At 39.5% G+C, this 27,829-nt stretch overlaps 1 protein-coding gene across 4 annotated transcripts in view; it reads left to right on the forward strand.

Moving 5' to 3' along the window:
• Positions 1-7,694: 7,694 nt before the first annotated feature.
• Positions 7,695-27,829, forward strand: part of LOC111575349 (ceramide transfer protein) — a 28,463-nt gene continuing 8,328 nt past the window's right edge. The window contains exons 1-6 of one of the 4 annotated variants that reach the window (XM_023280401.3): positions 7,696-8,339; positions 10,183-10,317; positions 21,265-21,381; positions 21,561-21,626; positions 27,049-27,156; positions 27,372-27,510. In XM_023280401.3, the coding sequence (XP_023136169.1) occupies positions 8,229-8,339; positions 10,183-10,317; positions 21,265-21,381; positions 21,561-21,626; positions 27,049-27,156; positions 27,372-27,510 (676 nt within the window). In that variant the 5' untranslated portion in view covers positions 7,696-8,228. Of the gene's footprint in view, positions 8,340-10,182; positions 10,318-21,264; positions 21,382-21,560; positions 21,627-27,048; positions 27,157-27,371; positions 27,511-27,829 lie in introns of all 4 variants that reach the window. The other 3 variants (XM_023280403.3, XM_055019391.1, XM_055019392.1) reach the window with 3 other exon arrangements.

Here is a 27,829-nt window from a genome sequence, read left to right on the forward strand (position 1 = left end):
GGAAGTATGCTTAACATCTTAACAGTCAGCAGGTCATCAGCAAACCCTTTAGGCTCTTTTAAGGCAGGTTAGCATCTAGCGCTAAGATATACATTTTTACATTTTTGTCAGTATGGGAATGCTGCACCTGGTCAGATCAGATAGATTTTCCACTTTTCAGCTATTGAGTTGAATGTATGGATTTTATGGTTTATAGCCCCCATAACATTAAGCCTAGAGGTGCTGAATTTTATACGGGGTGGTCGACAAGATTTACAGGGTATGTGGTGAAATGTCGAGTTCTGACATCAAGCATGTCCTAATTATTGTCTTTCAAAAATGGCTTTTTATAGACGAGGAAAAAGAACTTTTTGAGCCACTTGAACTGATGAAGTTTGTGTTTTGCAAAAAAAAAGCACATTTTCAGAAACTACAAGATGTTACCTTTCAAATAAAGTCTCACGCAGGCACCTACAGTTTTTAATTATAGGCCTTTTCACTTGGGTATGCCAAGCACGCAGAAACTCCATTAGAAGGGATGGATGTAAAATGGTTTAAAATGGCATAATGAAGGAAAAAGTAAGAATTTACAAAAAGAAAGATCTTTTTTTGGTCTGAATTTCTCTAACTTCTCAGAGTAGACCCACTGCTCCTTGACACTGAGAGGAGTCTGTTGAGATGGTTCAGTGAGAAGGATGCTCCATGAGCACCTGTGTAGAGGTCCACCAGGCTGTGCAGAGGCCCGGATGCCAACTCATGACTTGATATGTGGATTATGCCTCCCAGGATTATACCTCCCAGTTGGCCTGAGAGTGCCTGAGGACCTCCCAGAAGGAGGTGGGAGAGACAGAGAGGCCTGGTCTGGAGAATGGATGGACTTTCATTCTCAGTCAGTACATTAACATTTCCAGTGTACATTTACAAAATAATGGATGTTTACAATGTGGTTTGCTATCAAATGCTTTGGTTTGCACTCTGCAAGTAAACCACACGCACACGCACGCACGCACGCACGCACACACACACGTGTGTCTGGCACATGCAGACACACTGTAAACATTTTAATGCTTCCTCCTGGTTTCCTGGACATTTTTTCCAAGTGGTCATGTTTGGGCTGTCAGGATAAGCATCACAGCTGCTGCACCTTGATGAGATAAAACCACACAGGGGCTGTGGACACCCAGTAAGAACTACAGACATCAAGTGCCTTTGTCAGAGGTGTTGTTGACTGAGTGCTGCCAGAACAGCTTCACTGCTGCTTGGCATTAATTCTCCAAGTCTCAAGAACTCTGCTAGAGGGATGAACACCATTCTTCCAAAAGATATTCCTTTATTTAATGTTTTAATGATGGTGGTGGAGAACACAGTCTGACACATCAGTCCAGAACCTCCCAAACGTGTTTTGTTGCATTGAAATCTGTTGACTGTGAAAGAAGTGGAAGATATGATCATTCAGTCATATTCTATGAAATCTCCTTCTACCGAGGGGACAAGTGGACCCAAACCTTGCCAGCAAACCAGGGCCATTGTGTGGGGGTCAAGTCTTCAGTTGTTTCCTTTACAGTTTTTTTCGATTGCTAACACGCACTGGTTGAAACTGAAGTCACATGTTCAAAACTCTTAACACAGTCTGCAAAACAGAAGTCCATGTGGACCGAACTGTGAATCACTTTCCATTGCTTTCACACAGAATGCATTCCGTGACCACAGTCACCAAAATTCATGAACTCTTTTCTCAGTTACTAGTTCACCACCTGCAAAACACTATACTTTTACAGCACATTTTTGAAATACTAACACACTTTGTTCAAAACCGTTAAAAACACAATCAAAACAGAATGATGGGTATAAAAAAAACATGGGGAATTTCTGCTGCAGCCACATTGAAATCTATTGAAAATCATATCAAAATATTGACAATTAAAAAAAATAAAAAGATTATGTAATTCCAATCTGTGTTTGGCCTCATTAGAAACCATATAAAAAGAGTGGCTTCTGATTGTTTTTACTTTGGAAATATGGATCAAGGAGCACAGCTTCAGGCTGGTAGAGAAGAGTGGCCAAGAGAGAGAGGAGGAAGGAGAGGAAGACCAAGAGCTGTGGTCTCTGATGAAATTAGGGCCACAGTGATTGACCATGTGGTAAATCATGCACTCTCTTTTAGAGAGGCTGGTTCAAGGGTGCAGCCAAATTTGCAGGGTTTGACAGTTGCATCAATTATGAGAATTTTCCAGCAAAACAACAGACAAGATGCATCCCACAAACACTGTATTTTACCAGATTTTCCAAAAAAATAATCTGTTTTTACATCAGCTGGCATTTTGGAAAATCTATTGATTACAGTATTTTGTGTTTCATATTACTGTACAGTATGTAGGATACATACTGTTGCCACCTACAGGGGGAAGAGGTCAAATTTTCACAGATGTCCAGGAAACAGCTGTCATTGATATGGTCATTTGCAACAATGCCATAAAGCTGAGGGTAATTCGGGACAGAGTGCTGAGAGACAATGCAACCTTTGCAAATGTGAACACCGTCATCACTACAACAATTGCCAGAGTCCTTGAGAAGCACAAAGTAAGGATGAAGCAACTGTACAAAGTACCTTTCAAAAGACATGATGAACGTGTCAAACAACTTCATTATCAATACGTTCAGGTAAGATGTTTGTTCAATTACTGACCAAGCAGACATACATTACTATGCATGATGTGCTGTAAAACTGTGGATTTCCTTTATTTTAGACGGTCATGGAGATGGAGGCCAGACCGACTTCACATGAATTTGTATATGTATGTGGATGAAGCAGGATTCAACCTGGCAAAAAAAAAAAAAAGACGCAGATGAAGAAATGCCATTGGGCAGCAAGCAACAGCTGATGTATCAGGCCAGAGAGGTGCAAATATTACGATGTGTGCAGCCCTTTCCAGTGATGGTTTGCTTTTACATAAACCTCTCATTGGCCCATACAACACAGAGACTCATTTCTTTTTTAGATGACCTCCATGTTCAACTTGTGCCAGCAGGGGTGATTGGTCAAAGGGTAGAAATGTTACATTTGTTGTTGTGTGGGACAATGTGGCATTCCACCACTCAGCTGCAGTGACTATGTGGTTCACTTCACATCCCAGGATGTCTGTGCTGTTTTTACCTCCATACTCACCCTTCTTGAACCCTATTAAAGAATTTTTTTTCAGCATGGAGGTGGAAAGTTTATGATCACTCTCCATACAACCAGCTCTCCTTGCTGGATGCAATGAATGTTGGGTGTGGAGATATTTCTCCCAAAGCCTGCCAGAGGTGGATCAGACACTCAAAAAGGTTCTACCCACAGTGCATCACCAGAGAAGACATAAGATGTGACATGGATGGAAACATGTGGCCAAATGCAGACGACAGGGTTTGAATGTTACAGTATACACGTGTTGTTGGTTTTTGAGTTTTATCTCTTGATTTCTATTCTGCCCCCTGAATTCTGAGATTCTGCTTTGTTTTTTTGTTTGTTTACAGTATACTTTTTTTTGTAAGGTTCCAAAGTATCTATGCAAAGGCACAAAGAAAATATGTAAATGTTCTTGAAGTAAATTGCTGCATTCCTGATTCATTCTTGTTGCAATATATTACAATGATTTAGAACACTCAAAGTGCAAAGATCTTATTTTATAATAAAATACTTAATTTCTAATTAATTTCTAAAAAGAAATCATTCAAACTTGAAAGACTAAAATTTATTTCATGTAATGCTCGCTGTTGTTGGTATTTTGTAGTTCAGTGTGCTAAGAGTGACAGAGTTTGTTTCCAAAGTGAGACTGTTTGCTAGTGTTGTGGTGGAATGAGCTTATTTTGAGACATGTATGAAGTGTTTTGTTGGTGAGAAACAGTTTTGGGAATGAGATTAACTGTTTAGCTGACATGCATGATGGAAATGCAGGCTGTGTTAAGAGTTTTGAAGATGTGACTTCAGTTTCGACCAATGCGTGTTAGCAATTGAAAAAAACTGTAACTATCACCCGTCTGTCTATTATTGTCAACAGCACTGCACTACCAGCAGAGGGCACAAGATGCAGCTTACACTCAGACAGGTCTAATAAGAAGGGTATGTCTGCAGAGCCGGTGGCTGCCCAGAGAGGGCTGCACGGAGAGGGCTGCACACTTCCGGTTGCACATTTAGAGCATTTTTTAAAAGTTACCACAATAGTTGATCACTAAAGTACACAAGTTACGGTTTAAATGCAGAACTTATGGCTTTAAAGGATGATTTAACTCAAAATATACTTAGAATTTAAAAGGTTTTTTTTAAGGAGTATGCCACTTTCATTTTAGCCCCGGTAAGTTTTTCTACAGAGGCTGCACTTTCAGGACCACATCGAGTACTCCACACAAAGTACTATTTCATATCCTATTTAAGATTTTATTCTGAAGGAGATATGCACACGGAAGCGAAGTATTCTGTGAGCGCCGGGAATTGTCGGTTATCGTTTGACGGTCTATGTTGATGAAGTTCCGAATACCTGTTCCATGAAGAAGCCTGGAATTAATTCCTTAACAATCTGTATTTGGACAAATTGTGAAATTATCAGATAAAAAAAAATAATAGAATCATGTAACGAACTTTGTGGTGTCGAGATCTCAAACAGCACAATCTGAAAGGTTGGAAAGAGGCAATACACACAGACAACTCTGGAGGCAGATATATATTTATATTTATTTCATACAATAACATTAAATAAAAATAAAAGTTAAATACACAAACACACAAAGGTAAATTAGCTCTATGACTCCCTGACATGCATAAATACAAATGTTTATAACATTAAACATGCATAAATAAAAATGTTTATAACGTTAAACATGCATAAATATAAATGCTTATAACGTTAAACAAATAAAACATTATAAAACAAACAGCCCTCTCCGTGCAGCCCTCTCCGTGCAGCCTCCGGCTCTGCAGACACATACTATTGGGTCTAACATCGGCGAGGCTTCTTACACAAGATTTTCCTTGGCCTCCCTGACACCACTACTCAACTGTCACATCCACATGCAGATACTAATAAATATCTTCTGAAAAATGAAAAAGACTTAAAGAATAAACTATAGCTGAAGAACACCACAATCAGTGCTACTAGCTATTTCACAGCTTACATTTAAAGAGCTAAAACTTCTTACACTATTGAGCAGTTATATTCCAGCCCCTGAGGAAGCGTATGGCACTGATATGAAACAAAAATAATCCAGCCAGAAGGACCAGCTGCTTCCTTCCCTTTTGCCCACTTGGAGCTGCTGACCCATGAGGAAAATGCAGCTCGAAAGAGGATGTGATTTAATCACATTACTGCTTGATCAGCCCTGCCTGAGTCATGGTCCTTGACTCCTGGTCTCTAAATGAATCACAGATCCACGGAGTCAGGGACAATTTGTATGTCACCCTGATTAAATCAGCTACTTAAGTCAAACAACAGGTTATCTGCGAGCCCTTCCCCAGACAGTCCCTCCACGTTGCCGAGCGACTGTCAGGGTTCTTCAGGCGCTTAATGTGAAGCGAAGGGATTGACTGCAGGGCCAAAGCAGAACTGATTTCACTTGTAAACTATAAGAGCCTCATATCCGTTTCATCACACCTTTACTGGTATCACAATGTAAATACAGTGATATATGATATTTTGTTCTCCCTCTCCCTTCTTCTCACAGCTAATACAGTGATGAATTAAACTGCCACACTTGAAAACATGAATACATAGTGATAAAATGGTGAAATCCTTGTATACTTTTCCTAACTACTTTAGATTAATGAGTTCACTATGCAGCTTAATATAACTGTTAAGTGTCTAAACTCCCAAGTTGCTGCCTCTCACTTCCTACCCTCTAATGGAATAGAAGCGTTGGATTGTGCTGCTAATAGAAGTCTTGTGGTTTCTTTGTTTCCAGGTCTCATGGTTCCATGGAAATGCATGACACTCTGCTGTGGCTTCTCCTGATGCTGAAAAAAAAATGTGACCAAACCACATAGAATTTTTGAGTGTCAAACTCCATGTAAACGATACTTCACTTTCTTTCCAGACATGAACACACTGACTGTTGCTGATTTTGTTGTGAATGTTCCATAGATACAAGTTGTAATTGTCATAATTAAGATTGAGAAACATCTTTTCTGGGGTTTTAAGACTCATCATTTACTATGTCTTGAAGAAAAGTGGCTCATAATAGCGTCTAATTTACAAAACCAAACAAAACTGGGTTGGGTGATAAACTGGGAAATAGAGGACATTACCTGACCTCAGAGTCAATGAGATTGTCAATTATACATTAATATCTGCAATGTAACCATTTTAAAACAGGCAAAGTTATTCTCACATTTATTACAAATTTATATATGGGCCTAAAAATGTTTCCACAAGCTGGCTAACTTCTGCCCTGAGGTCACTGACTGATTACATCAGCCATGAAACTGAATTCACTATTGTGCAGAAATGATGAATCAGTTCGTTTTGGTGGGAAAACATCGAGTTCTGGGATTTTGTTCCAAAGAGTTGAAGCTAAATTAGGCTGTCTGCTTTCATCTACAGTTGTCTAGATCATCGCACGTTACACTTCTGTGATCAGTTTTCTAGCACTACTAAGCATGTTTTCCAGTACTAAGTATATTTGTTTGTACTCCTCAGCATATTCGTAGTACGCTTCAGTCTATTTTTTTGTATTCTGTGTATTATCCATTAGGCTACTCCTCTGAGTATTTTACAGGAAGCCCTATGCACTGTCTTGTACTCCTCAGTGTATTTTCTAGTCCTCCTCAGTGTATTTCATAGTCCTCTTCAGACTATGTTCTAGTACTGCTCTGCAAGCTTTCTAGTACTAATAGAACATAATATATTTTTGGGACTTTGTAATGTATTTTTAATATCCTTTAGAGTATTTTCAACTCCTTCCTGGTGATTTTCTTGTACTCCTTAGTCTATTTTTTGTACACATCTCCATGTTTTCTAATATTCCTCATTTAACAGTGCTCCCCTGTGAATTTAATAATATTCTTGAGAAAATATAACAGTACTCCTGAGAGTATTTGTTAGTACTTATCAGTGTATTTTGACAGGCTATTCTACAGTGTATTTGTTAATACTCAGAGTATATTTGTTAACACTCATCAGTGTATTTGTTAGTACATTTTCGGGTATTTTTACAGTCTATTCCTCAGTGAATTTTTGATGATACTTCTCAGTTTATTTAGTTAGTTCTCCTGAATATATTTAATACTTCTCAGTGTATTAGTACCTCTCTGCGTATTTCAACAGTCTACTCCTCTGTGTGTTTTTTCAGTACCTTTCAGTGTATTTCACAGTCCATTCCTCAATCTATTTAATACTGATTGGTGTATTTGTTGGTTCCTCTCAGTGTATTTCAACAGTCTAAAATACACTTAGGAGTATTAAATACACTGAGGAGTACAGTGCCTCTCAGTGTAATTCAACAATCTGACAGTGAGTGTATTATTTTTTTAGCACTTCTCAGTGTATTTTAAAGTCCACTCCTCAATGTATTTAATACTGATCGTTGTATTTGTTAGTACTTCTCAGTGTATTTCAACAGTCTACTCCTGCGTGTATTCAATGCTCCTCAGTCTATTTGCAGTCGTATAAACAGGGGGCGGGGCCTGTTTCTATTTGAGGATAGGATTTGGTGACGTCACGCGGCCAGCACCCCTGCGCACCACACAAGTTGGAACACGCGCTGAGCAGCAGCTAGAGGAAGCTCCAGACGTCAGTGGAACATGGCGATGAGCTGGAGAGCTGTCAACCGTACACAGAGCAAAACAAACGCCGCCAGGGCCACGGTGCTTCTCTGAGAGCCAGCAAACTGAAGCTTCCCGGAGCACATTCATCAGCATTTCATCTTTTTCTTTGCTACCTCTGGGACTCAACGTATGCCGAAAGGAAGGGGCGGTCGAGCGGAGTTGACAGCTAACGTCGCGGGCTCAGCTAACGTTTACCTGGACGGTCTGACCACAGAGCCTCTCCTGCTAACTAACTCTTAGGGAGCTAGCTATCGATCCCATCAAGCGCTCAGCTATTTGGGTTAACTCCTGGTGCACTCGGGCGCGATTAGCCAGTCGATAATAACACAGCATGATCCAGTGAACTGTTGCTCCATTTTTGCCTGTCACTAATATCCAGGTAGTCCGTTTTAATCTAACGTGTCAGTGTCATATGCCACGTTCTTGTCGCTTGTTTCAAGCTTTAGTCAAATAGAAAATGTCAGACAACCAGAGCTGGAATTCCTCCGGGTCTGAGGAGGACTTGGAACCGAGAGAGGAGCCTGGACATCCCGTTGGAATCGCCGAGTTCAGTGGAGTCCTCAGTAAGGTAAAAGACCAAACAGAATTTATCTTTCCAGCCTGGTCAATGCCTCTGCCAAACATAGATGTAGATTTCACTTCAATATTTGTATAATAAATAAATTAAACATATCATTGATTTGCCAAAGGGCAAGTCTTAACAAAGACACAGGAGATACCAGAAGAATAAAACATGCCTATGTGTGTTGACTCAGCAGGGACAATACGACAAAAAGTTGATTTAATGAAAACATTACAGAATATCTTAGAGCATTATATTCCATGATGTTTTGAATTGTCACCTGGTGTCTGATCTTTGTGTTTTCCTTCACCTGAAACATATTTTCACTGCAATTTGTTGCAGAAAAGGCAAACATTGGATCATAAAAATTCATCAGAAAACAGAAAATGACATGTTTAACGCCGGGTTACCTGCTTAATGTGTCCCCTCCTAATGTTCACATGGAACCAACAGTCATACTGTCAAGTGCTAAGGGCGTAACTGACAGGGAGACGCCTGTCTACATATCAGGGAGAAATTAGGTAATTGGCTGATGTTATGGCAAATCATGGCATGTCTAATTGAGAGAAGGGTTCCATCCAGAATCCATCTAGCAGCAATACCAGAGTGGTAAGCCCCACTGAAACAAAAGTGAAATAGATGTACAGGGTACATATTGCATAGTTGGATACATTTCCTCTTGGGTCCCTTTAAAGTATTAAGAGCAGTTGATTGATTTCCTAAATATTAAATTACCTGTATATTAACTTAAAGCCTGTATTGTGGACGAGTTGGCAACGTTTTTACAATTCTGTTACCAACAATTTATATTTGCTTAGTGTGCTTGCACAATGATACTTAGTGTAGAATAATTATTTGTTGCAGTCCTACTACTGAAGGACTAATTTAAAAGGTTAAAGTTGACACACATTCCTATGACTGCTGTAATCACAATATGAATGGAGCAAATGGTGTTATGTGTTATAGGCAGATGTCCAGCGATACTGTAAATATTGGTTTGACAACAGTATGCAAGCTGCAGGAAAACATTTGCTGGGACACCAGTACAAGTACATTATGTTTGTGAAGTGATTGCACTATGTGAATAACAATGCTGCAAGCTACTGTTGATCTGTTCTGTTTTTCTTTGGTAAACAGACTGTTAAGTCTATGGCTAGACAAAGTCTTGGTAACCTATTTTGCCATATGCTTCTGCTCACTTGTGTGAGGCCCTGTTTTGGGAAAACTGACCAGGATTAATTCTCGTTAAGCTACTAGCAAGCTAATGTGGTATTAATCTGACTGAACACTGGTTGGTTCCAAACAGATTGCATGCTGACCTGCTAACCAAGCATATTGAGAGATTAAGCAGATCCACATCCAGAAAAGCTCACCTGTTCAATCATACTGAGCCGTGCACACGTCATAGTCTTGTGAGGATTAATGAGGCTACACCTTGCATAAAATCTCACATGTCCTAACTGAGGTTTCCTTAGAAAATCAAACAGTCCTGCAATAGAAAAACTTTAAGTTTTGACTGTTGGCACTGTAAGAGATGTGTTGTTTCAATTGTGAGCTGATTTACTGAGGCTGTAGTTTTAGTTTCTGTAGTATTAAACTACACCACTATAGAATAAAAAACTGTGAACATGAAGTCGATAACTTGACACAGAACACCACAAAGTGCAGCCTCCAAACATACCACAAAATACCAAACATACACATTTTAGCCGTTGCTCACTAAACTGAACTGGTTATATGGTAGTATTTATTATTGCAAATCTATAGTACTCCATGCCATTGTGTAGGTGTTTGTGTTTTTCCTGTGCATCAGCGTACAAAGGTATTGATAACATTGATTTCTTTTCAGTGGACAAACTACATCCATGGCTGGCAGGACCGTTGGGTTGTGCTGAAAAACAACACACTGAGCTACTACAAGTCTCAGGATGAGACAGAGTACGGCTGCCGGGGTTCCCTCTGCCTTAGCAAAGCCGTTATTACTGTGAGTACCATTGAGATTATTTGTTAGTAGTAGTAGCAATAATTTAGCATTCTGCTAAGTTTGTGCAGTGTTGGGCCTTACGAAACAAGAATGAGCACTGTTGTTTGTGCAAGAAGGTTGCATTTTAGCTAGGAGAGATTAACTATCACTCTCGCTGTTCATGCTGAGTGGTGGATTATGAGGTGTTTTCCTCAGAAATAATGGCTCTTGCATGGAAAAGACACCACTGTACAGAATTCACCAACTTTCACCTTTGTCCGAACGTTTTCCTCACTTTGCATGCTTCATTCAAATCACATAAAAACTATTTGCTTCTCCTTGAAAGTGAGATCTGGTTGTATGCTGCACATTGGATTTAGTTTAGCTTGCGTGTGAAAAACAACTTCACTTACGGGACTGACATTTCACCTAACTCCAAATTGACACATAACTCCAAAAACAATCGATAGCTTTAGGCAAGAACACAAAAGAAGTTTTTTTGTGTTTGTTAAGAAGCACTCTTTTTCTGTTTCAGCACTGGGTTGACTGGGTTGACCTTTTAATATGAAATTCTGCTTCAGCTTTTATGTGACCAGTTTTTAAAAATCACTTTCCATTTTATTAACTTTGCAACATCTTTCTTTAATATGCAGTGAAAAGCAGAGCAAAGATTTTGTTATGTGCTTCCACAGCCTCTCAACCCACACCCTCTCCTTTCCCCTAGCCTCTCACATGGTTTTGAGAAGTTTGGCATCTGATATGCAAGATGTGATTCAGATGTCAGGAATCCTCCATATGTTTCTTTTCAATTCATGAAGGAGTTCAGATTTTTACTCCAGAGTTTCTCACATCATAGGTGAAAACCTTTTTTTTTTTTTTTTTTTTTTTTTAACAAAGAACTGATTATGTCCCAAGTTGTGCTTGAGGATAACTGGCTCATCAGGTGACTGTTCGAGTTTAAAAACAGCATGCTATGTGGTAACACTTTACTGGAAGCTCCATCATGGGACTCCTAATGCCGTGTCACTGTATAGGATAGACCTAGAAACACAGCTCCAAACTGTTAGGAACATGTAGTATTTGAAGCAGACACCCTCATGCTCATCATACTTTTAATAATATCCTGTCACAGAGATTACAAAAATCTGTCACGCTTTGCTAAGCACAGAAAAATTAAATCCAAATGTGTCAACAGTGTGGATGTTGACACTGTTTCACCTTTCATCATGTTTCAGGGGAAGCGCAGGTCAGTCACTGACAGAAGCTCAGACTGTGTCTCTCTCTAAACAGTGTCAAGGGAAATGAATAAGTTACTGTTTCCAGGCTTTGCTATTAGGTGTATGTGTTCAGCTTCACCCATTCCCACCGTATGTCAATATTAACCTCCATGTAGTGCTCTGCCGTAGTCACCTCTCATTCCAGTGGAAATATGCCTCATAAGTGTGCGACATAAGTATTGAAATGTTAATCTGATGACGGTTGTCCACAGACAGTTATTGCCTTTTTTTCAACAGAAACATAGCTTTCGTTTTGCCAGCATTTCTCTCTGATTCTTAAGCTCTCAAACACAGAGGCACTATGATACAGTAGTGTCAGTAGTATGCAATATCTCATCTGTTGTGAAATTTGCTTCACTGCGTCAGATCACTTTGTTATAATACATCTTTGCGTTACACATTACTTACGAACCAAGTGTTTACAGTTTTGAGGGTTTTTATTATGTCATTTCAGTTATAGGCCAGATTATGAATGTGCATACATATGCTGGCATCTAAAGAGGCGTGACAGATTAATTATAATATTGCTCTTTATTTCTCTACCACCTTTAAAAATCTGAGTTACAAGGTCCTTTACAAAAATACAGCAAAAGCAAAACATTAAAAAGACAAACATTAGAAAAGGACAACAACAAAATATGAGAAAAGACATTATAGGGTATTTACAAAGTGTAATCGGTATAGGCGGGTTTTTAAAAGGAAAGGCCCAGGTTTTATTCATTCTTCTGTGGTTTGGGTCCATTTGTCACCTCAGAGGCAAGGGTCAGTACAAATCAATACAAAGTTGTACTGAGTGGAGACTTCCTGGTCGGGTCTAAACGGCGTAGCTGCGTATGGAGCAAGCTCTAGCAGACTTCGAAATTTTCTTACCAAAAAACCCACATAAACTACATTCTTTTTTTTCTGCCATTTACACGAAACGATTTATTATCTTTATCTGAAGCTGGGGACATACAAAACATCTACCAAAATGCCACCCAAGAAAGTTGCTGAAAAAGAAGACGCCATTGCTAACGCTACTGCTAGCCCTAGCTTGAGTATCGAAGCTATATCCGTCCTACTCCAAAAACACCGTGAAGAATTGTCTGCTGAGTTTAAATCATCACTCGCTGGACTGAGGCCAAACTGGACCAGACAAAACTTCTTGCGGATGACCATGACCAACGAATTTCCTCCCTTGAGCTAGCTGCAGATGACCTTAACCAGCGGGTCTTGGATCTCGAAGCTGTCTGCTCCAATCTCCGTGAGGAAAACACCAAGCTCAAGGCTAAAGTCACCGACCTGGAGAATAGAAGCAGACGTTCAAACTTGTGCATCATTGGCCTGGTTGAGTCCACTGAAAGCGGTCATCCAACAGAGTTTTTCTCCCTTCGCTGCTCCAGAATGTAGTCGGGAAAGACATTTTACCGAGCCAGCATCTGAGATTGACAGAGCGCACCGCACACTGACTCCAAAGCCGGGTCCAGGGCAACGTCCGTGGCCAGTCCTTCTCCACCTGCATCGGTACCAGATGAAGGAGCTTATCGTCCGGGAAGCCTGTCACGGGGAAATTTGACTTCCATGGCCAGCAAATTCGCATTGTGGAGGACTACAGCGCGGAGGTGATGAATCAACGAGTGCAATACAAAGGCGTGATGACGGAGCTTTACAAGAGGGGCGTTAAACCTGCTTTGCTTTACCCAGCTCATCTCCGTCTTACGCTATCCAGCGGAGCGAAGAAATGGATCGAGTCTGTTGACGCTGCGCAAAAGTTCCTCGATGATCACCCTACACGTCAACTCGACTCGGCGTAAACAGAGCGGCTGCTGCTAACACATCTACAACATCGTCCTGGCTGTCAGCGATATTATTGGTGAAACACACTGTTTAATTCTTTAACTTTCTAACTTTTAAATTGCGGAAAGGCCTTGGCTAGTCCGAAACTGAACTGAAACTGAACCTTTTCGTAAGCATTACTTTATTTCTGATAATTTTACCAAGTAAAGTTTATTTTCACTTAAATATTAAAATATTTAAATAAGCCAAATGGCCCATTACACTAGGAATTCGGACTTTCGTTGGGACAGTATTTTTTGCTAGTTTACTATATTTAATTCCCTGGCATACTTTTGTAATTTCAAATAAGGGGTTACCATTACTATTTACTATTATCGGTGCCGGAGCTTTGCATTTTGTGTTTGAGTTTCACGTTGCACTTGGAAGAAGAGTTTGAGAAGAAGATTTTTTTCTCAGAGCTTGCTTTTTTAGTATTAATATTATTATTTTTCTGTTTTCTATAAATATTTTGTTGCAGCTATCTTGGTTAGAGAGGATGGGTGGGGGGAGGGGCCCATCACTGCTACATTCAGCTATTTTGGGAAAAGTGCTGGACACTTTATTTTGCTCCAGTCCTACTACCAGGTTACTAAAACCAGTTCTAGGTACAATGTTCTATCTATTGCTGAGCAATGGCTAGCCTTAATTTTGAGCTGGAATGTGAAAGGATTGAATCATCCATTTAAACACAAAAATGTATTTTCCCATTTAAAATATCTTAAAGCCAAAATTGTTTTTCTACAAGAAACCCACATCCGTAACTCTGACTCCAGTCATCTGCTGCAATGGTCTGGGCAGTGTTTTAATTCTTTATTTCAGGCCAAATCTAGAGGGGTTTCAATACTTATGAATCGAGATATTCAATTTGAGTCACATGATGTAATATCAGATAATTATGGTCCATATGTAATTGTCTCAGGGAAACTGTACAATATGCTGGTGGTCCTAGTTAATGTATATGCCCCGAATGTGGATGATACCAGTTTGTTCAATCTGTTGTTTTCATTACTACCTGATCTGAATACTTATCTTATTTTTGGGGGTGATCTCAATTGTTGGTTGGATCTATTATTGGATAGGTCCTCAGGCGGCCCCAGTACAGCGGGTAGGTCTGCCTGTGTCATCAATAGCTTTCTTAGTGATTTTGTTGTTTGTGATATCTGGTGTTTTTTGCACCCAAATGTAAAAGAGTTCTCCTTTTTCTCACCAGTGCACCATACATACTCCAGGATTGACTATTTCTTCCTTGATAACGAACTTTTACCTTTTGTTACTACCTGCAAATGTCAGCCGATTGTAATATCTGATCACGCGCCTGTATTGCTCTCCAGTGACTCACACCATGGTTGTCTCTGTGTTTTATTTTATGTTTTGTTTAAGAAGACCTTGTGAGCCAATGCTTTATACAAATGTACCTATATTTTCATGTGAAAAACAAAAAACATATTTTGAATTAAAAAGTTGTACTGAGTAATCGCTCTTGTCCTATGACGAAACATCCTGATGTGCGAGGTCTCTTCCAGGATGACAGTGCCCCCATTCATTTAGCTCGAGGTGTCACTAAACGGTTTAATGAAAATGATGTAAATCATGTGTTATGGCTTTAACAGTCACCAGATCTTAACTCAATCACAGGCCTATTGGAGATTATAAACTGATATCCACTCTTCTTCACTAGAATCATCAAAACACAAAAATAGGGAATAGCTTCTGAAAGAAAGCTGTTCATCTTTCTCGTAGTTCCAGAGATTCAGAGAGCTGTTCAGGCAGCTTGTGGTGGCCAAACAGTTTACTTAGACACTTTAGTTCAGAGGGAAGTCAGTGCCCTGCGTTGCGCTATGAGTCATTCACAGGTTTCCATTAGGACACCACACTTGAGCAATGTGGGTAAACCCGTAATTTAATTTCTTCATTTTAAAACACCTAGAGCCAGAGCACAGAGGCTTTCTCAAAAAAATATTTTGTCACAGTGTTACAACCCAAGATTGGGATGGACCACACACAACTCCTGCACCTTGTTGCTGGTGGCCCACTCTTCCTTCCTATGTTATGTTTAGAATGATTTTTTGTCTATGAAAGTTGATGACACTGAACTGGATAGCATTCAACCAAAGTATTATAACTAGTATACAGTGTATGTGTACACAGAGAACTCATTTTAATGATGCATAACTTCACCATTAGCACGAGGCAGGGCTAAGCAAACACAGCTTATAGTAAGTCCACATTATCACTGACTCATTATTTAGAAACCTTAGATCACTTGGAAATGCAATTAATGTTAATAATTTATTTCCTTATGTTCTCTACATACAGCGGCTTACGATCAGTGACTCATCGGCTCATAGTTTTGCACTTGATTAACATCCTTGATGGCGTGATGATATTGTTTTCACTTCGCGCGTCTGTCTGTCTGTGCATGTGTGTCATAGTAGCTTCTGGTCATGGACGGGTGGGGTAATCCCATCAGTTGTTCTCTAGTTTGTTGTGTGGTTGTCTACATATAATGACTATACTTTGTCATTATCACTGCTTCCGACTTTTATGTATTTAGAAAGGTTGGAAGAGGCTTCTGCTAACCAAAGAATTCAGTTTTCCATCATTTTTACTTCACTAGCTTCAGATTTAGATACCTCTATTGAGGCCTGCGATCAACCACATAAGAATGATGCCCATCTTGTTTCAGCTTCACATCTGACAAAAGCAAAACGAAGTGAAATCCTTGATTGTGCCATTACTTTAGGAGACTTTATTATTTACCATTTAGTAGATATCTTAAGTGTTGTTGTGCTATTTGTCGAGGGACATCTACGATGCATGTGTGCACACGGATGGTTAGGTTGTGGGTTGGTTTTAAGGTTATTGAATTACTGTTGGTGACAGGTTTATATACATTAGTCCACTATACTTGAGCTCAGGATTAGATGTTAGACTGACTGCATGCGCAGTTTTATCTGTTAAGTGTTACTAGCTAAACATCTAGCTAAGTAGTGTAAAACAATACTATGATGTAGCAGGTTGTAATGAACACTAAATAAACACTAGTAATTTGTGTTTTTAGTGATTCAAATTAATTTACTGGTGCCGAGCAAATGAAGCACCTTTTGAAATATCCATTCTGAGAAAAAGTTGCAGTGCAAGCAAAAGTCAACCTTTTTTTAATAGACTACGCTATGAAAATGGAGCTAAGTAAGCTTTCATTTCATACAAGCTTGTTTGTAATCTCTAACCATTCCTTATGAGAACACGGCTGATGAATGAAAGGATGTTCTGCTGCTTTTTCTTTTTTTATCAGGTAATGTTACCTTGGTAGGCTAAAGGCTTAAGGCTAAAGGCTTAAGGCTAAAGGCTTAAGGCTAAAGGTTTAAGGTGAAAGATTTTTTAAAGTGTTACTCAGTCCAGGAGTTAATGTTGTGAATCTGTAAGTACAACTTTGACCATTCCATTTCTTTTATTGGCTGTGTGACTTGATGCTCTAAATATAATTGAATCTTAAGAACATAAAAAAAATGTATATGAACCTCAACTGAAGATTTCAAACAACAGATATTCTGTTTTGTCACTTGGAGAAAGCTGTTGTGGAGCATTGTTCCAGTGTGTTTCAGTAGCACTACAGCTATGGATATTTTGAAAGTGGTGGCAAACTAGGAAAAACATCAGAGTGTGTATTGGCAGTTGACTTGGACGTGGACTATCTTGTTATGTTATTCCAAGGTGCGAGTGCTTGTGATTTTCTGTTGGTGCCAGTGTGGGTTTACAACTATACCTACAAAGGCTGACAAGCACCGCTGCCATTTTTAGATCCATGGTCAGTTAATAAGAGCCACTGACCTACTTTTGATTCCTCCCTTGCTGAAATCGGCGAGTAGTACAGACTGGATTCAGAATTATTTTAAGTTCTGCAATAATCTGATTTTTGCGTCACCGTGTCTGTTGCAGTTCACCACCTGAAATGTTTAAAGAGAGAAGGAAAAGAGTTCAGATGGAGGTCAAACAGACCAGTCCAAGTGACATCAGGCTTTGTGGAAATGTGCCAAGTGTCTTTAGCCGGGAAATGTGACTCTTCCTCACAGCATGTGACTTCCTCTACAGAAGGTGTTACGAGGAGTGTCGGGAACCACATGCTTGATTCTGTATGTGTGTGTTTGACTGACAGAATGCTGTTTGTATGGTCACCCTTGCTTATTTAGAGTTCCCTTCCCTGTCTTTCACTTTGACCACTCAGTGAGTCAGTGTTTCCCTATGAGGGATCCCGTTTTAGTGTTCAGGGCGTCAGCAGAAAGATGTTCCTGGCAATAGATCTTAGTAATAATGTTGAAGGAATGAGACACTATATTTGTCAGAATCCCCTTTGCTTAGGACGTAATTATACTCTTTAAATTTGTTAAAATTAGTTGTGCGATACATTTAAGTCGAGTGCAGCTTTTGTAGGGTTTCCTAGTGTTTACATTGGTTTCAGCCCGTCCATGTTTTCTGTATTGTAATTTTCAAGGATTTCTGTACTCCTGGCCTTTCAGTTCTGGAGGCTGTGAGTGCAGGCACGTACACCAGCTCACAAGACATTGGAAGGGAGAGGACAGAAAGGGAGTCTTTTTGAGAATGAGTAGGAAGTTTATGTTTCAAGAGAATAGAGACAGGGTGAAACTGTTCTGTGTCATCATTTTGATTTTGATATTATATGACTCACTACACAAAATAGTAAATGATCTCATAAATGTTGTGTCTCCCTTTTCCTGTTATATTCTCCTCACTTTAAAGTTGGAAAACTATCCAAAGCAAACAAAGACACAAGTGAGTCCCCAGTACCAAAGACTTTGACAGTGATGATATGAGAGAGAAATAGAAGCTACTGTAGGACCCAACACAAAGGGAGGTGCAAGACAGACATCAGAAATAATTGCAGGCAAAGGCTTCTCAGCATCAAAAATAGGCAAGCATGGCAACACAGTGCCCCAAATTAACAAAGGAAAAACTGCTCTGATGGGAGACAGCTTTGTATACCAGTGAGCAAGACTTAAATGTGTTATCCATACTGTTGATTGGTTTATTTTGTTGCACACACACTGGCCTTTTAAAGCATCGTCTCTGAAGTTGAAATCCTTTTCATATCTAATGGTCACAATTTACTTTTTTCCCCAGATACAGTTAGCAATAATAAAGACTTAATGCATAGTTGATTTGTTCCTTATTTTCAATTAAACCCATTAAAAGATGAGAATATAGATTTGACTTAGATCTAAAGTGCCTCACTGCAGTTAAATCAAACTATCCATTTCTGTATCTGTATGTCTATCCATGTCTGTGTGCCTGCTCCTGCTGTGATTGGACACAGGAGGCTGTAAGATGATGGAGACTGGTCATGTTGATTTTGTTATGTGTGACCCTGTGTTCTTGTGTTTCTGTTGTTATCTCATCTACCTACACAGACATGCACAAAACAAGTAGACAGACACAGCACATGTATACAGACGCACAAATAGGTCTGCAACTAATGGTTGTTCCATTGTCAGTGAATCTATGTCGATTGAGCGATTAGTGGTATGGTCTATAAAATGTCAGAAATGGTGAAAGATGCCGAAAAGTGTTTCCCAAAGCCCAAGATGACTTGCTCAAATGTCTTGTTTTGTCCATAATCCTAATATATTCAATTCCCTCTCGCAGAGGAGCAAAGAAACCAGAAAATCTTCAAAAACGCACAGTTTTCTCGAAAAATACTCATTAATTGATTATCAAAATAGCTGGTGAATAATGTAATAGTTGACAACTAATCGATAAAGCTCCAGACACAAACTAAACATCCTATACATTGTTTGTCTCCTTGCATTTCACACAGGGCCCAGACTTAGTTGATCGTCAGCATGTCACGTTGTCTTGAAAAGTAGCCCTCCAGTGATGCGTTATTCTTTGCTGTTGCCTTGGATCCCAGTATTGTCAAACCCAGTGCACTCTTCCATTCATCAACCTTGCTTACCAGTCAGTACAGCCATGACCCTGTAGTCCAGAGGTCATAAAGAGCAACCAATTTTCTTACTTTCCTAGCAACCAAATGGCACTAAAATCCCATCTAACACAAAACTGTTACACACAAGCTGTGTGTGTAGCGATTCCACCATTTGTGAACAAAAGTGTACATACACTTGTAAAGACCATGTATATTAAGAAATTAAGAGTTAGAGGGATCATTGGAAACTGAAGACAGTGTATGTAAACTTGCTACTTTTAGTCCCATCAGTGGCTTGTTGACGATGTATGCTGAAACTGATGAGTGTAATTCCTGGTTTACAGAGAATGAGGATGTTGAAGTTGTCAACTGATCTTTCTTCTTTGTTATAACTGATGCACAGTTAAGGATGCATCACAGTTGTTTCCTTCCTTGGTTGTGCTTCCTCTTCTCATCTGTCTCTGTGACTGCTGTTGATCTAACGCAAGTACCGCCGTTAACTCTTAAATGAGCATCACATTTGGAAAGCTTTTAGTATTCATTCTCATGGTGTGCATTATTGACAGAGAGCATTTTGCACTTGGCCTCAGAGCAGCCCAGATGCCAGGCACCATAGCCAAGTCACACTCTTGCAATGAAATCTCCTTAAAGACACTAGAGTGGCCCATTTGTTACCCTGCGAACACTCTGAAGTAATACAGTCTCTGGTAATGGTTTGGACTCGGGCCGTCTCAGGGCACTTGCATCCACTGGGTCATATTAGATTGCAGTTGTAAATGATTATGTGCTTGTTTGATTATAGCCTGTCTCACAGAATATAACAGTTTAAGCACTGGTAATCTTGTATAGATTAAACAGAGTTGGTGGATGGGAATAATCAATAAAGTATAATTACAATGTTTTCCCTCACAGTAATGTTATTGATTTGCCAATCCAAAAAAATCAATAATTGCATGAATTAAAGACTATAGCTGGTCATTTCAATCAGTACTGAAAATGTTTAGAAGAAGTTTTTGTTTATCACAAAATGCTAAACCAGTGATTCCAGATGTGTTTATTGTATTGTGGCAAGCATAGGAAGGTAGAAGTCTTTTATCTGAGGGGATTTTTCATTTCTTGCACTGCAGTCTGCTCTGTTTTTTTCCCAATTTGCAATTCCTCTCTTTCCTTCGCCCTTGACTGTGCTTGAAAACGCCACGCTTGCGCTCATATATCAGCCTGTTCTTTCACTGGGATGTGAGTTTAGCCTTGAGACTCACTGCTGAAGTGTCCATTCAGAGGATCCAATGCATTTAGTAAATACAGGTAATCACCACCTCTGCCCTTTCCCAGTACACACAGACAGACTGTGGGTGATGATCAAGCCAGCACAGCAGTTTTACAATGCTTAGTGTACGCTGGAGGGCTATTAGTAATATGCTCCGTTGTGCAAAATACTTTAAGAGGCCGGTTATCTGCCACTGCTCCTCCTGCGGGACTCTGTGTGAAAATGGAGGCCTCTGTGCCTCTGGTACATTCTTTGTTTATCATCCCTTTGAGATATATAGATTGGCCTAAATTAAAGACATCCAATTCACATCACTTAGCTTGTGGTGGATTGCCATGTGTTCAGTTGTTCAATCTGACTCAGGAACAGATTGTCGCCCACCATGTAACATAGAGGGCAAGAGATTCACAGTTTGCTTTTTCAGTGTCATTTTAATAGCTATTTACATGGGTGGCCACCTCACACATATGCCTCTCTCTGCTCCTCTGACCACAAAAGAGATTTGCTATGAAAAGAACATTAAGGCACACTAGGAACTGTGTGGCAGTGTCATCGCAGATCTCCAGCCAGCTGAGTTTCCATAACTGGCCTCATTTAACAGAATCACACACACTGATTAACCTCATTTTTTGTCCTGTTTCCTTTTTCTCTGTGTACATTGTTTTTAGCCTCATGAGTTTGACGAGTGCCGCTTAGACATCAGTGTGAACGACAGCGTGTGGTACCTCAGAGCTCAAGACCCGGAGCACAGACACCAGTGGATCGACTCCATTGAGCTGCACAGGGTAAGTCATGCACAACATAGCACAGCAGGCAATAAAATGCTGGTGTCAGAAAACATCCATGTCACATTTTCAACAAATATGATTCATTATATACAAGGCTGGATTTGTGAATGTATGTGTTAATGTATGTGTGTGTGTGTGTGTGTGTGTGTGTGTGTGTGTGTGTGTGTTTCTATTAGAGCATCAGAGAAGGCAGGAGAGAGAAGGGAGGAGTCCAGGGAACAATAATCATCCCTCCACCACTGGTGCGTTTGTTGACAAGTCTGTGGGACTGTGGGAGCTCTGTTGTCTTTAGCACAGTACACTGTTACAGATCGTATGTGTGTTCGTGATAGTACATCAGTAACATACAAGAATTCTTTTGCATGTGTTGTGTGTGGATAGTTCACTATTGGTGCATGACTTGTGCAATGGCTTTTAACACAGTGGCATGGTTAGCTCAAAGTTATCTTAACCTTGGAGTTGGCACAGGGTTAGCAAACAGAAATTTCACACATGGGTAACTCTGAAAATGGTTAAAAGACTTGCTGATGAAGCTGTTTAAAGAACACAGCCGAAATATAACTATGTTTAAATAATTTTTCCGGGAACAGCCCGAAAAAGTTAACCCTCTGACCCCCAAGCAGTTTCTGGCTTTATTTGCACTAGCCACGTTTTTTTTTTCTCACTGTAAGCTCATTTTTCAATTTAAAGTCCTGCACCTCCATGGAAACAGCATGGCTAGAAGGAAAGAGAACTCAAGAATGTCCTCTGTGTGGTATGACACAGTTGCAATGCGGTAACTCACAAACGAAAAAACAAACGTAATTTCTCTCTGATTATTTAAAAAAAAAAAAATCAACCTGCACAGCTTTATTCCAACTGCCTACACATATTCCTAATACTGGAAGTGAATATTGACTGTACTATAGATAATTTACTATTGACATTTTTGGGTTTGTTTCCATATTTGCTTCCTTTCTGCTCATTTTAAACACAACCTGCAGCTCAACTCACTTCACCCGACCAGTCCCCGAATTTTTTCTGTTGAACTGTTGGTCAGAGCTGTGTAACTCACAACTTTTTGGTGCCAAGAAGTGCAGAATTTTTCATTTTTTTCATAATCTGGTTAGAGCACGAAATTCATTTTTGATAGACATTTAGAGCACAGTGAATGTGGTGGAAAGTCACATTTTAAAGCTTAGATTTGGTTCATTTTGCAGAAAAATCTGAAAGTAACATTGCCACTTCAACAGTAACCAGTTCAAGGACTACTGGAAACTTAAAAATCCAACAGTTTCTATCTCTGAAAAACTGTCTAACTTTTGTACCTGTTTACTAATTAACATGCAGTTTAAACCTGGCAGCAAGTTTTGGGGTTCAGAGGTTTAACTTTTCCTGAAGGTGAGACACCCAGATCTGGATTAAAGTAAGGGGGTTTCTTGGCATTTGCCTAATATATCAGTGCAGGGTGTGTGTGTATATATATATATATATAGATATATATACATACATACATACATACATACATACATACATACATACATACATACATATATATATATACAGGGCTGTGTTATTTTATCTGATTTCATTTTGTTGTTTTTCACAGTCCAGATCAGGGGTGTCAAATTACATAAAGCCCAATCTGATCATCAGTGGGCCCCACCAGTAAAATCACAGCATAATAACCAATAAATAACCACAACTCCAACTTTTCTCCTTTGTTTTAGTTAAAAAAAAGGACATTCTGAAAATGTTCACATGTAATGAACTATCTTTTTTTTTTACAAAACATTATGAACCTGAAATTTCTTATGGAAAACAAGTTCATTTTCAACAGTAGCCTATTATGCCTCAGTTCATCATTTACACATGCATTATAACTGCCAGATCACAGTTTATCTACAAAAACACAAAACATTCAGTCACAGGTATCTGGAACTGAACAATCTAGTATTTTACTTCATGATCAAAACAACTTGTCATGGTCTAGAAATTATTTTAAATTTACAGTTTTACAAATTTGCAATTTACAGTTAATGTCGTTATAATTTTTATCCTTTGTAAAGTCGTCCCGCGGGCCGAAATGGACCATCTGGCGGCCCGGTTTTGGCCTGCGGGCCGTATGTTTGACATCGCTGGTAAAAATAATTGGAGTAGATGAGCCGAGTACATGAAATGATCAAGTACGCTGGTGTTCCAACTGCACATTCACGATGTGTTCTCCCATTTTCGGGAGTCTGTACTTCCGAGTCTGAACGGCCAGCACATATGCAGTCTATAGACAAGCGCAATTTCAGTATTGTTGTACGCTGCGAAAAACAGGCCAACATTAAAACAATAGTTCAGCTTATTAGTTCCGTGTAGTGGGACCTTTTCCTCCCAGTCGCTCGCACTCCCCTTGACATGCCTCTGCACCCCCCACTATTTGAGAAACACTGCTGTACTACAAGCTTGTAGTTTACGTGCAGTATGAAAAGCCTTCTAGTGCAGGGAGAGCAGACGTAACAGCCATTGTGTTTATTCAGTGCGAAGGACAAAGGAAGCAGGTTGCAGACCGCTAGGTAAAAGACAATAGGGGCTGAGAAGACTCACACAGTGTTTATGGCCACACATGTAGGCAAATGAACAAAATCACATTTTTAAATTGTGTTTCGCATTGTTGCTGAAAACATTCGCAAGTGACATCTAGTATTTATGGCCTTGTTATTTATCCAAGAGGGAAAAGAAATATGAGCCAATAAGTGCACAATATAAGGAAAGTGTTGGTTTGAATATCTTAATCTAAGGCAGACATGCTCCAGAGTGGCCAGAGTCTGTTTGACTTAGATGAAGCGAAGGCAGTAACCACACCTTCAGTCTTGCTGCCAAAACACATGCTGCTCACTCGTGGTCCTTGGTTTGGGAAATCCCCCCTCCTCCCTCTACTGCCCCCTCCTCCAGTGACTCAGAAGAGCAGGAGGGAGTCATTCTTGAGCACATACATACATACCCGGCCATCCCACCCACAATGAGTCACCGCCAAAAACTCTCCTTCCTAGAAGGCCCTGCTTCCATTTGTAACCCACGTTACTCACGGCACTCAGCAGCCAGCGTCTCCCGTGAGACATAACACACTACAGCGAGCTGCAGCAGTCATCTTATAGCTTGAAAAAGTGGAACATCTAAATACATAACAACACTTGTTTCTAGGATACTATTACTATTTAATAAGCTGTGCTTGTATATTTTACACGTGCAATCATACAGTGTTGGAAAAACGTTTTCGGACACCCTTTAGAATGTTGCCCAATTTCAAATATTATATTGAAATATTTGTGGAAAAATCATTTTTGTGTTTCAAAAGGTGTGGCTGCATTAGACAGACACAAATACAAATTATACTGTTTTTGTTTATGATTTACAAGAAAACTAACAAAAGTAAATTCTTATCAGCAGCAGGTTTTCTATCTCCTCATGTCCAAAGTCAGTTGTGTGTGTGCTCGCTGGGCCTTTAATCACCAGGCACATTTAAAAACAGCTGCACAGTATTTAACCTGCTGCATGCAGCTTAAGAGGATGTGCATGTCTGTACTGTAGAGCTGAGACTGTTGACAAGAGACCCAGCATCTGATAAATGTATCTTTTGCAGCTATTCTTTCCTATATTCAGTTTTGTATCATATCCAGTAGCAGCAACAAAGCTTTTGCTTGCTTGTTTTTTTCTGTCAGATTAAACAGCCTCCATGCAAACAGTCAAATAGAGCTATCTGTGCTGATGAAGTCAGTGGAGTAGCAATATGTTGGCTAAAGGGTGAGCAGCAGTGACTGAAATCCATGTGAATGCAGGCAAAGCTACTTCTGGTCGTTGACCGACAGTTACCCTGCCTCTTATAAATGCTAGTCACGTGCATTTACTTTTCATGCCCTCTGGTGGCTGAAATTGGAAGCATCTCTGAAAGTGACAGATCTGTGTTTCCCTTCTCTGCTGTCAAGACCATCTATTTTGAGGTCCTGGCAGTTATGTAAAGGGGAAAGGGAACCAGTCAGGTTTACAGGAAGTCAGAGGATGTTTCAGTTGTGCTGCCAACGTCAGTAAGCCTTTGTCATGTAGTTCTGCTGTTGATGACACTGTATCCTTTCAAAGTGTTCATTACAACATGAAGAATATTAATACATACTTGAATGTAACACAAAAATAAGAGAACATTTGTATTTCATTAATTAATATAATGTGTTTACTTTTCCAACAAGAGACAGAAAAATTTAAAATCTACATTGATTTGATATTTAAAGCTCCAAATCCCAAAATTCACCAGCAGGTTTAGAAAGTATGTTTTATTTACAAAATCACCAAAATGACACCATTTATCAGAGCCAGAAACTGTCAAAGCAGAGAATCGATGCATTTTCAACTCTCTGGCTGATCTTGATTTAATCATGTGTGGCATACTGTTCAGTTGGAAAAATTAACCAAATCTAAGCTTAAAGGTGTGACATGTCATTAAAGTCAGATTATTCTACATGACTCATCCATTCCATCCATTATCTATACACCACTTAATCCTCATCAGTGTTATGGAGGGCTGGAGTCTATCCCAGCTGACTTAGGGTGAAGGCAGGGGACACCCTGGACAGGTCACCAGTTTATCACAGGACTACATATACAGACAAACAGTCACACTCACATTCACACCTACAGACAATTTAGAATCATCAGTTAACCTCAGCAAGTTTTTGAACTGTGAGAGGAGTACTCGGAGAAAAGCCACGCACAGTAAGAACATGCAAACTCCATGCAGAAAGATTCCAGGCCCAGGCTGGGATGTGAACCTGAGATCTTGTAGCTGCAAGGCAACAGTGCTAACCATCGAGTCACTGTGCAGCCCTTGGTCTAACCAAAGTTTTGTAAAAAGCAAAAAAATCTGCGCTCCTCAAAACAACTGACAAGACATAACTGACTCAGCAGCAGACGCATTGCAAGAATCCAGGTACTTTTCAGATGAACTGAATTGTGGGCTGTTTTTACACAAAGCAAAAAAGAGACAAATTTAAAATGTAAACAGTGAAATCTCTATAGTAAATACAACTACCATGTGTTTGAGTTTTGAGTATTGGTGACACCATTGGGAACATGGAAAAATGTTTTACATTGTGATGTGTTCCAGGTTTTTTCAAATTTTACAAAATAAAGAAATTCAATTTTCAATTTTTCTTTATCATTATTTATTTATATTATTTTTTATAACTGTTATAATGAACAGAAGACATTTTTGAGTTCTGTTTCCACTGTTATATTGCAGTGAAAAATGAACCCACAGTGAATAAAAATGTGACAGCAGTAGATAATCATCCAGAAACTTCTTGTGGTTAAGAGGGTTAAAACAGAGCAAAAACCCACAACTGCAGGACATGAATCTGATTCTTGACTGATGTGGAGTGCCACATAAGAAGCCTGTGTTTATTTGTATCACTTTAAGTAAACAATTAGTCATGGTTGAGCTTTTGTTTTGTGTCACTGGATTTATTTAATAAGTCACTGCTGTCTGTTTTCGGAATCTCACCCTGTCTGTTTTACTGTAGTTTACAGCTCTTGTTTCAATAAGTAATTGTATCTTATCATAATTAAATGATCGTGAATGTATTTTGTTTGGTTCAACTCTTCTGTGACAGCATCACTGATTTGTTTCCTTTGGTTTTTCTCCAGGCTGATTCTGGATATGGCTCTGAGTCCAGTCTGCGGAGACATGGCTCCATGCTGTCTCTCACTTCAGCCACCAGCGGCTACTCTGCCACCTCCACATCATCCTTCAAGGTGAGTTTTCCGGTTAGTATTTACTCTAGCCAAGGGAGTTGTTGGCTTCAGTTTCTATATGCACACATGAGGGATGCTTGAGAGATGTTTGGATATTTGAAGACACAAGCTGTTAATTTTGTCAGCACTGGAATCTATTTATTTATTTTTGCATAGCTGTTCATGGAAATGTAAACAAAAGCCTTAGTCACTCTGTTTCTGTATTGTTTGATCAGAAGGGCCACAGCCTGAGAGAGAAGCTGGCAGAGATGGAGACATTCAGAGATATCTTGTGCAGGCAGGTGGACACGCTTCAGAAATACTTCGATAGTTGTGCAGATGCTGTGTCCAAGGATGAGCTGCAAAGAGACAAAAGTAAGAACCACAGACCTGTGTACTCTGACTAAACAACTCTTTTATCCAGTTTTATCTCATTGTGTTTTTAGGGGTGATTTTGGACATTTAATTGTGAAAATAAAACTTTATAACATTTTAGGTTTCCTTTAAGCCTGAAACAGTCAGTCAGTGAGTTAATTAATTTATCATTTTTCAAGAAAAGGTGCCAAAAATCAAGCAGCGAATGAGAATTAATCTCATAAATGATCATTCTTAACTAAAGGGATAACTGGAAAAAACTTTCTTTTTCCATGCATACATTATGAAAATATTTGAGATTTAGGCAACCCTTGCACTG

This window comes from Amphiprion ocellaris, chromosome 17 (genome assembly GCF_022539595.1).
Source record: "Amphiprion ocellaris isolate individual 3 ecotype Okinawa chromosome 17, ASM2253959v1, whole genome shotgun sequence".
NCBI lineage: Eukaryota > Metazoa > Chordata > Actinopteri > Pomacentridae > Amphiprion > Amphiprion ocellaris.